This window comes from Arvicanthis niloticus, chromosome 3 (genome assembly GCF_011762505.2).
Source record: "Arvicanthis niloticus isolate mArvNil1 chromosome 3, mArvNil1.pat.X, whole genome shotgun sequence".
Taxonomy (NCBI): domain Eukaryota; kingdom Metazoa; phylum Chordata; class Mammalia; order Rodentia; family Muridae; genus Arvicanthis; species Arvicanthis niloticus.
In genome coordinates, this window is record NC_047660.1 from 1,994,550 (window position 1) to 2,004,887 (window position 10,338).

Below are 10,338 nucleotides of genomic sequence, written 5' to 3' on the forward strand. Positions count from 1 at the left end.
TATTTTTGCTCGACTTTGAGCATTTTAGAACATCACAAAATTAAGAATATTTTATTTTTAAACAACAAATGAACACTTTGGGAGATTGAAACTCCTGATCAATGAGATGTCGGGGACAGCATTAAAAAACCTAGGCCATAGGATCCTAGTTTTTAAAAATGATTTTCAAGTATGGCATTTCAGTTCAAGGAGGAAGCTTATTTATTAATAGACAGGATACTGATTTTTAAATATTGTATTTGGTCTATTCTAGCTTGTGGTCCTTTCAGAGAAACTGAGGCACATATGTGTCGTGCCTTCTGGGCAAGAAGGGGGAATTTTGCTTACTTAAAGGCTTCATTGGGAGAGTAGCCATTTGGCCTCCCCTGCCACTGTATCTCTCTGAGAGGCAAAAAGTTCTCCCCCCCTTCCCCCGCCCACCTTCTCCGGGAGCTCTAATTGGGAGTAGCAGATCTAGAACCCACGCGTAGTGTGAGATTAGGTCCTTTGAACCGTGTTGAATCTATGAGCTAAAAAGTCTAAGGAAGACTGTTCCTTTGGGGAAAGATTTATTATATATTTTTTACTTTGGTAGTTTGCCAAGCGCCATCAAATTGTTTTGTGACCAATATAGTTTAATAATCGTCCCTATTCTGCCTCCAGTCTGGACTCCACGTGGGCCCAGGGACAAACGGGGTCCATTTGAGAAGTTTCTGGCATCGCTACAAATGCGATGGTCACTTGGTCCAGGGAACAGCCAGGGATTATCCAAGAGAAGGAGGTAGAAAATGTTCAAGTGAGTTCATCTTCTTCCACCCCCACCCACCCCCACCTCCTCGCTTTACTCCTGGTGGGGAGGTCCCATGACTCCTCTCATTCCCGTCCACTTTGGCACGGAGCTAGCAGACGCTCTACGCCAGACAGGTCGACCCGGGCACTGGTGTTCGATAGAGGACTGAGCCCCCGGCCAACTGCAAACTTTCTGCAGTGGAAACTTGGGCATCTCAGGGGAAGCCCGGATGCAGAGCTCCAGGGGAGGAGGGGGCACGAAGTGAAAGCACAGGCGGTGTGGTACACGGGGGCGGTTTCCCGCTGGGCCCAGAGCCTGAACCAGAGCCAATCGCGCAGCCGAGGCAGCTGCCAATCACACGACTCCCTCCAATCCCACCCGTGCCATTTCCAAAAACTCGGTCCCACTGTGCGGCTCAAATGTGGTGTTCACTCTGCCAATCGCTGGAGGATAGAGTGGGGCAAGAATAAGCAGTTAGGAGGCCCGGACACAAGAAGTTAAAGAGCCCCTAATATATACATGTTTTTGAAGGCGGGCAGAGGGGGGAAAAGTTCCCCCAGTGAGGGTCTATGGGCCTGATTGTATAGTTCTGATGGAGCCCCCTTTGAGCAAGAGGAACCCGCCAGCTCTGAGATTAGCGAATTTGGCAACGGCTCAGGCCCAACAGCTTCAGACTATGACAGGCTTCCCGGTACTGGCCGGACCGCCTGCCCACTCCCAACGCCGCGCGGTCGCCATGCACCTCCACCCGAGGGACCTAGGCACTGACCCCGGTGTGGCCAGCACTGCGCTCGGACTCGAGCACATGGCACAGGCCAGCGGGCAGGGCCCCAGCCCTCCCGCCCAGGCGCTCCCCGGGCTGCCCCAGGCTCCCGCACCCGCTGCCCGCTCCTCGGCCTCAGGGAAGCACCCAGGCGCCCGCACCCACCCCGACGGCGGGGGCAGCAGTGGCGCGCAGGCCTCGGCGCCCCCGCCTCCAGCCCCTCCTCTTCCTCCCTCCCAGTCCTCCTCTCCCCCTCCCCCGCCTCCTCCTCCTCCTGCCCTCTCGGGCTACACTGCCACCAACAGTGGCGGCGGCAGCAGCAGCGGCAAAGGCCACAGCAGGGACTTCGTCCTCCGGAGGGACCTTTCCGCCACGGCCCCCGCGGCGGCCATGCACGGGGCCCCGCTCGGAGGGGAGCAGCGGTCCGGCAGCAGCTCCCCCCAGCACCCGACCCCGCCTCCCCACCCAGCCGGGATGTTCATCTCGGCCAGCGGCACCTACGCGGGCCGGGACGGCGGCGGCTCCGCGCTCTTTCCCGCGCTGCACGACTCTCCCGGGGCTCCCGGCGGCCACCCACTCAACGGCCAGATGCGCCTCGGGCTGGCGGCCGCCGCGGCGGCTGCGGCCGAGCTGTACGGCCGCGCAGAACCACCCTTCGCTCCGCGCTCAGGGGACGCGCACTACGGGGCGGTGGCAGCCGCGGCGGCCGCCGCCCTGCACGGCTACGGAGCCGTGAACTTAAACCTGAACCTGGCTGCTGCGGCGGCGGCCGCAGCGGCCGCGGGGCCCGGGCCCCACCTGCAACACCACGCGCCGCCCCCGGCGCCACCGCCAGCGCCCGCGCCGCACCCGCACCACCCCCACCTCCCGGGGGCGGCCGGGGCCTTCCTGCGCTACATGCGGCAGCCAATCAAGCGGGAGCTCATCTGCAAGTGGCTGGACCCCGAGGAGCTGGCCGGGCCGCCGGCGCCCGGGGACAGCGGCGCCAAGCCCTGTTCCAAAACTTTCGGCACCATGCACGAGCTGGTGAACCACGTCACAGTGGAGCACGTGGGCGGCCCGGAGCAGAGCAGCCACGTCTGCTTTTGGGAGGACTGTCCGCGCGAGGGCAAGCCCTTCAAGGCCAAGTACAAGCTCATCAACCACATCCGCGTGCACACCGGCGAGAAGCCCTTCCCCTGCCCGTTCCCGGGCTGCGGCAAGGTCTTCGCGCGCTCCGAGAACCTCAAGATCCACAAACGCACTCATACAGGTGGGTGTCTGTCCCCGGCCGCCGCCTCGCCTTCCGCTCGCTTTCATTTTTCCCTCCTTCTGCTGCTTCTCCGCAGACGTATGACCCGGACATGTGACTTCTTCTTTTTTTTCTTCTCCCCCCCCCTTTTTTTCTATGAATAAGTAATTCGATAGCACACACGGGCCCCGCGTTGGCCTCCCTTTCGGCGGAGTCTCCAGCGCGTCCGCAGCCCCTCGGCCGGGACCCGCAACGCGCTCCAGCCCCTGCCTCCCTGCCAGGAGCAGCAACATCAACTGCAAAGCACCCAGGACGGTCGGCAGCCCCCACGCCCCGGGCCCCTGGAGGTCCGGAGGGCCTTGGGGAAGGGAACCTGGGCTACCGTCGCCCGGTAGCACCTCCCTTCTACGGGACGCAGGCCTGGCTGGACTGCCGCGTTGCGGAGATACGGCGAGGGAGGGGCGCGTGGGTTTAGCTATGTTTTGGAGGCTGGTCTGTGCCACTTCACCCGGGAAGAGAGGTCCCAGGGCCGGTTGGGGAAGGTATGAGGGAGAGACCTGGGATCCTAAGAGGCTTCAGCCTTTCACTCGAGGTCTGACACACGCTCTTATACTAGTTCACACATGCCTGACCTCGTGCACACACTCTCTTGACACCACGACCTCCATTGCACATACGTCCTCACTCAACACTTCATTTACATACCCTCACGCACCGACTCACACACGGTCCACAGGCCTTAGTTACACTGTGTTGGGCACTGGAGAATTTGGCTTCTGTCTTTTTTAAGGAAGGTTCTAGACCCAGAGAGGGTGCTCTCTCTGGATCAGTAAGACCTCTGTGAAACTTGGGGGAGAACTCTCAACTCCATGAGGTTCCTCCTCTTACTCTGCCCCACGTCGGGGATCCGTGGCTCTGTTGAAGGAGGATGAGGCGTTGGGCCATAGAGGCATGGGCCCTGTTGGTCTTGTAGAACGCACGATCGCGCCGGGCTAATGTGGAGGGCGAGTGTAGTCGAGATTTATATAATGGGAAATATTACTCCTCAGAGGATACTTAGGTAACCTGAGTTTACATTCAGTAATCACTTGACTGATTTATCGGCGCATCTGGTAAGAAAAGGCAACCCCAAGTACAGGCCCTTACGCAGGGCCCACTGGCCTGAGGCCTTTATGAGAGCAGCCTGGTCGAAGTGGTCTTAGGCTACAGCCCCAGGGCTTGCTTTTGAAGCCCTAAAACTTAAAGGTCTCCCTGTGGCCTACAGGATCGGCCAGATGTAAATTTTCCTTACAAGCCTTTTCTCCCCCGACCCCCTTCCTTTTCCCTAACCCGGATCAATTCTTAATGACTTTTCTAAATGGAAAGTTCCCTCGAGACTCTTCGCTTTAAGAAAAAAAAAAAACAAAAAAAACAAAACAAACAAACAAACAAAAAAACCAGGCCAGCTGCATGTTCTGTGCTCAACACTTTAAATACTTTCCCGGTGCACCCAGGGCCAAAGGGAGCTTTCAAATGCAGTGCAGGACGTTTGGGGCCCCCTCCACTTTCCTAGGTCTCAGGAGAAGAGTGGACCTTACCGTGGAGGCTGCTGGCAGCTGACCAAGAAGAAATTGACTGACTTACTCGCATCATGGCTTTTGGGTTTCACAGGACATGTTGCCCTCTGACCCCATCCATAACAGCAAAGTGGTAGCAGGATTTTTTTTTTTCTTTCTGATTCCAGATTAGGGGCGGGGGGGGGGGGGATGGTTGCATTTCTTGTTCTCGCTCCCACAAGCTGCATGGACCCTTCCAGGTGGAGCTTGTGGTGTGCCCCTCGAAGGGGATGCTGGCATCACCGAATTCAGTTCATAGCTGCCTAGTGTTTGGCTGCCCTGGGGCTTTCTGAGCCAGTGGGCATTGTATCCAGAGAAAGACCTTTTCTACTTCCTTCCCTCCCTACCATACTGCCTTCCCTTTGCGGGGTTATCTAGGATCCCAGAACAGATGGATCAAAGGACTAATCCCCAGGCCACTCATGAAGGCCTGTTTCCTGACCCACGTGCCCTCAGCTGCATTTATAACCTGTGTCTGGCCGGTGTCTAGAGGGAGTTGGCAACATCTAGGCAATATCCACAGGACTCTTTCCTACAAACACCAAGTCTCCAAAACTCTTCATAGTTCAATTCTGACATGACCCTTCTGTCGGTGTCTGTAAGGCAAACACTGGGGTCGCCCAGCCCTCTGGTTAAGGCCTGCCTAGGCCTCTAAACAGTGTGGGCTGTTCAATTATATCTAGCTTCTTTTTTTTCTTTTTTTTTTTTTTTAACTTTCTCTCCTGCCACTGTCCTTTACGCCCTAACTTCTACCTTGTTTTCCACTCCCCATTCTTTTCACCGAGTTCTAATGCTCTTTCTCCAGCGTCATAGAGGAACCAGACATACTCAAAACACTTATTATTTTTTTTCTAATCCAAGATCCACCGGCTGCTCAGAAACATGAGAAATATGAAATGTAGTGTATTTGCTTAGAATGAATAAAACCACTTAAGCCTCCACACTGAAGGGAGGATTAGAAGTATAAACGTATATATTTGGAAGGACAGTACATTAAATAAGGCTTACCTTGAACTTAAACAGTGTAGCACAGAAATCCTGACAAATTCATATTCTGATAGGAAGAGATTAATTTTGTTTTATTCCACTTGATCTGTAGAGAATTTGAAGATTGTGATTATCGTTGTGGGTTGCATTTGCCTTCCACTCATGGGTTAATGTAGGAAGTACATTTCAAGGATAACTCATTTTATTTTTAAACAGTATTTCCAGTTAGTGAAAGTTATATTTCAGGCATTTTAAATTCTTTCAGCTGTTACATACTCTGGCATTGTAGCAGTTAACATTGATGAAATATGAAAGAAAAAATACCTCAATGAAATATTTGTATAAAGAAAATAAAATAATCATAGGAATTTATCTTCTGTTATGTCTTTTAAAAATATTATCCAAAACAAAAAAAACATCATCTTGTGTTTTGTGTCTGAGTAGCTGCTGGTTTGTTTTTTTTTTGTTGTTGTTGTTGTTGTTGTTGTTGTTTTAATCCTCTCAGTGGCACAACAGAAAAATTAATATGTAACAGTATTATGGGATGGTTTATTCAGTTTTGGACCTGAATACGTCAAGCTCGTAGAAACTGAGGTGAGAGGTAAAGCTCAGTTATATTCTAACCTTTTTTCTTCTCTTGTTTATAAGCCAAAGCGATATGGATAAATTTCCCTAGTTACAGCTTACTAATCAGTCTCACTTCTGGCCTTGTGTTTAAGGAGTTGTGTTCCTGGGGCTGTTAGATAAATTAAAAGAGGTGTAGGCCAAAAGACCTTGTTTTTTTTTTTTTTAATAGTTTTGCTTATTAAGGAGTGAAGAAAGCTGTCAGCATGGGTTTCCTTAGGCACAAGGTACAGGCAGATCTTGCTGAGGCTATACTTACTAGTGTCCACTCAGGTTCTGTGTTACCACGCTCCCCCTCTTGTAACTTGGGGTTCTAGGGATAGTTGGTAGGATGCAGAAGCCAATGGCATGACCTCTGTCCAACCAGCTTTGTAAAACCTCAGGGTAGGACCGACTGTGTTTCACAGGTGTCTTTATTTCTAAGGAGAGGAGGGCTTGATTTTCTTCTTCCTTTTCTTTTCATGAGTCATTGTCATCTTGCTGTGCCCAAGCTACTGTAAACTTACTTTACATGTCTGTGTCTGTTTTTCTTTCTCTTAGATTCTCACTCTGCACTCATGGAGATAGGGTTTCGTCCATGTTTATCTTAACAGGGAGAATCTTCCACTTACATTTTTCTGTGTTCAGACCACAGGGAGTGTATTGGGGGGGGGGCGGTCGTGTAGCATGGAGGCCCTTGGTGGCCTTCAGAGGTACATCCTGGACTCTAAATCTGACTTCACTCTGCCCTCTCTGCTGCTTCAAGGCCATCTGGTCCCTCATAAGCTAAGTCTAAGCAAAGCCTCCAGGCCAATAGACACAGGCCACTTCCTGCAGATTCCCTTCCCTTATCTACCTGTATATTGTAGTAATGAATGAAGATGGAGGCTCTTCAGGAGTGCAGAGGATGCAGCCCTAGTTCTAATCTAAGATGGTTTCAAATGAAAGGTCTCTGAGAAGCCATTGTTAACCTTTCCTGTGTTTCATTACAGGGGAAAAGCCTTTCAAATGTGAATTTGACGGCTGCGATAGGAAGTTTGCCAACAGCAGCGATCGAAAGAAACACTCCCATGTCCACACCAGCGACAAGCCCTACTACTGTAAAATTCGCGGCTGTGACAAATCGTACACCCACCCAAGCTCTCTGAGAAAGCACATGAAGATACACTGCAAGTCCCCCCCACCCTCTCCTGGAGCTCTTGGTTACTCGTCGGTGGGGACTCCCGTGGGTGACACTTTGTCCCCTGTGCTGGACCCAACCAGGAGTCGATCCAGCACTCTGTCCCCTCAGGTGACCAACCTCAATGAGTGGTATGTTTGCCAGGCCAGTGGGGCCCCCGGCCATCTCCACACACCTTCCAGTAATGGAACCACCTCTGAGTCTGAAGACGAGGAAATGTATGGGAACCCTGAAGTCATGCGGACGATACATTAGAATTATTATTAATAAGTGAGGTAGTAAGTGGGAGTCCTTGGACCATGTCCTAACTTGAAACAATGCCGAGCCTGATACAAACTGGCGATTCAGACTTGCCACCGGGTCTAATTAACCCTATTTATTCAGTATGAAACCCTATGGTGTTTGTACATTTAATTAATTTAATTAAGATATTTGGTTGTGGGTTTTTTGTTTTTATTTTTTTTTTCCTTTCCTCTTTCTCCTAAAAGAAACAAACACAACCACGAAATAAAACAGGACTAGGGATGTAGCTCAGTGGTAGAGCACTTGCCTAGCATGCACAAGGCCCTGGGGTTCAATCTCTAGCACTGTAGAGACTGAAAAGGGGGAAAGTAATAGCAAATAAAACGCAACCAAGTTGGACTTGCACATTGCAGGGGGACAGGCCTGGTGTCAGATTTTATCAAGGGAAATGAGTGGAGAGATTGAGATAGACACTGCCAATACAATGCTTGTGTGTGAGCTTGTGTGTGTGTGTGTTTGTGTGTGTGTGTGTATTAAACAGGGAAAAAAAGGATATTAAGTCAGAACTTAACACATCAACCAGGCCCTCTCCATGTCCCAGAGTGCCTCTCAGATGCCTTTGGCACCATAATGAGGGCTGCTTTTGAGCCTTCTGGTACAGACTTAATTCTGCAAAGGCCTCTTGATTGTAAAACACACACTAGCTGCATTGACAACAGATCCTGGACTGTGCCTGTATCCAAAAGTCTTTGTATAACAAACAAACAAACAAAACTTTTTTGATTTCTAATATTTATCATTTTAATTCCTCTGCTTTTATTATCAATCTCAATGTAACATAATATTTTTATACAGGATTGTTCCTTCGGTATCTTGTGTGATTAAAAAAAAGCAAAACAAACAAAAAAAACAAACAAACAAAAAAAAAACTGACAAAAACAAAAGTCAAGCCAAGTGCAGCCACCTTAATGTATAGCTCCATAGATCATGCTACTGTGACTGCTCAAGCAGAAATGGAGAAGAGCTGTTGAGACAGACAACTGGGAAACTGTGATCTTTTATAAACCAGAAGCTATTCAAGTGCTTTCTCCTTCCTCTGCTGGGTTGTGTTGTTTTTTATTTTAAATCAGGAATTGCAGATGCTGCCTCCTGGCTGTATCCAGATTTGTTGAGTAATAAGGAGTTATGTTTTTGACCATAAGTTCTTTGGGATGTCAACATGCACAGTTAAGTCTGAGGGATTACATCCTATCCATTTTTAAAAGAATTTTTAAAAAACAAAAATAACCAGGCCAACTCCTTTTATACTACTGTATTGACTTTTTTTTTAAAGGTCCTTATTTTTAATGCATTTTCATCTGTGCCACAAAGACTGAATCTTCTTCCGTTTGTAATGACAGTGTGAAGTGTATGGTTTATTTTATTTTATAAGAGGAGGGGTTGCTGTACATGTTAAAAAATTTTAAAGGTTTATAGTTAACTACCAAATGCTGATGAATGTGTGACCTTTGCCAGAGCTGTCAAGCCAGGATACAAAGGGTCAAGGACCTAGGACAATAACTCTTAGTCAGTTTATGTTCGGTTGGTACAACACATCTCCTGTGCAAACTGTAGCCCATCAGAAACACCATACACATATGCTAAAGGTACTAATTTATCCTCAGAGACCCTGAAGACACCCCCTCCCCCATGATTTGTAGAAATTTGTTTTGTGTGCTGTGAGTGGTTAATGTAGTCTTGTCCTTGTTAATAACTTGTCTGTGAATACTTTTATTTGTACAGTTTTTAATTAATTTATTTTTAGAGATCCTTTTCTTTTTCTGGAAGAGTTCAAAGCACACCAAAGAAATATATTATACATTTTGGCGAAATATTGTCACTTATGATCCATGGTTTATTTAAGAAAAAAAGAAAAGGAAAAAAAGTGGGAAAATATAAAATATATTTTTAAGCTTACTTGACTGGACAAGGTAATGTGAAAACTCAAGACTCTTCCTGCACATCTTTTTGCCTTGTGTTGATGAGATTATGTATAGTTTATAGATATATTAGACCAGTGCATGGTGCTGTTACGTGGACACCTTTTAATGTTGTCTTCAGATTGTTACAGTAAATATGAAACATGCAGACCCTCCTCTACAAAGAGAGACCTACAACTTGAATATAAAATAATCCTACATTTTAAAGGTTTATTTGATGTGTTTTTTTTTCCTGTTATTCACTTTCAAATAGAAAAGATAAGGAAAGTATGAACTTGGGTGGGATAACTTATGTACTGTAAGCTTGTTAGGACAATGTATTCCTGATGTATAATGAGTTGTTTTATTTATACAACTTTTTCAATGGTAGTTTGCACTATTCTTTATCATTCTACAGGTTTATTTATTATGAAACAAAGGAATATGTATTTTATGTATTTTTGCCATGAATAGGTTAACTCTGCCACAAATTTATTGGTTCCTGATACACTGAAAAATAAAACCTTAAAATGTGTACCTCTGTTAGAAAGAAGGCAAGAATGGTGATGGACAAATGTAATAAAGGTATTCTTCATATGTATTGTTACATTTTATCTAAGGCACATCTCTGTCATTCTTTTAAAACAGAACTGTTGCTAAAGGAGTGAACCTAACTTTTCTGATCTCTCATGAGCTTGTGAAGAAAGGGCAAGTGGTGGTGGGGGTGGGGATAGCTTGGAAAACAGTGGATCTCAACCTTCCTAATGCTGAGATGAGACCTTTAACACAGTTCCTGGTGTTGTGGTGACCCCCCCCAACCAAAAAATTATGTTGTTGCTACTTTGTAAGTGTGATTTTGCTACTTTTATGAATTGTACCTATTTGTGTTTTCCAATGGTCTTAGGTGACCCCTGTGAAAGGGTCCTTTTCTCTACCCCACCCCCAAAACAAACCACAGGTGGAGAACTGCTGATCTAGAAAATGCAAGAAATTAAAAAAAAAAAACAAA

General features: G+C 47.7%; 1 protein-coding gene across 1 annotated transcript; it reads left to right on the forward strand.

The window, feature by feature from the left end:
* Window positions 1-1,079: 1,079 nt before the first annotated feature.
* Window positions 1,080-9,692, forward strand: Zic5 (Zic family zinc finger 5). Its single transcript, XM_034498608.2, has 2 exons — window positions 1,080-2,784; window positions 6,941-9,692. Exons 1-2 carry the CDS (start codon window positions 1,362-1,364, stop codon window positions 7,381-7,383), a joined length of 1,866 nt encoding a protein of 621 aa, XP_034354499.1. The 5' UTR covers window positions 1,080-1,361; the 3' UTR covers window positions 7,384-9,692.
* The last annotated feature ends 646 nt before the right edge of the window (window positions 9,693-10,338 follow it).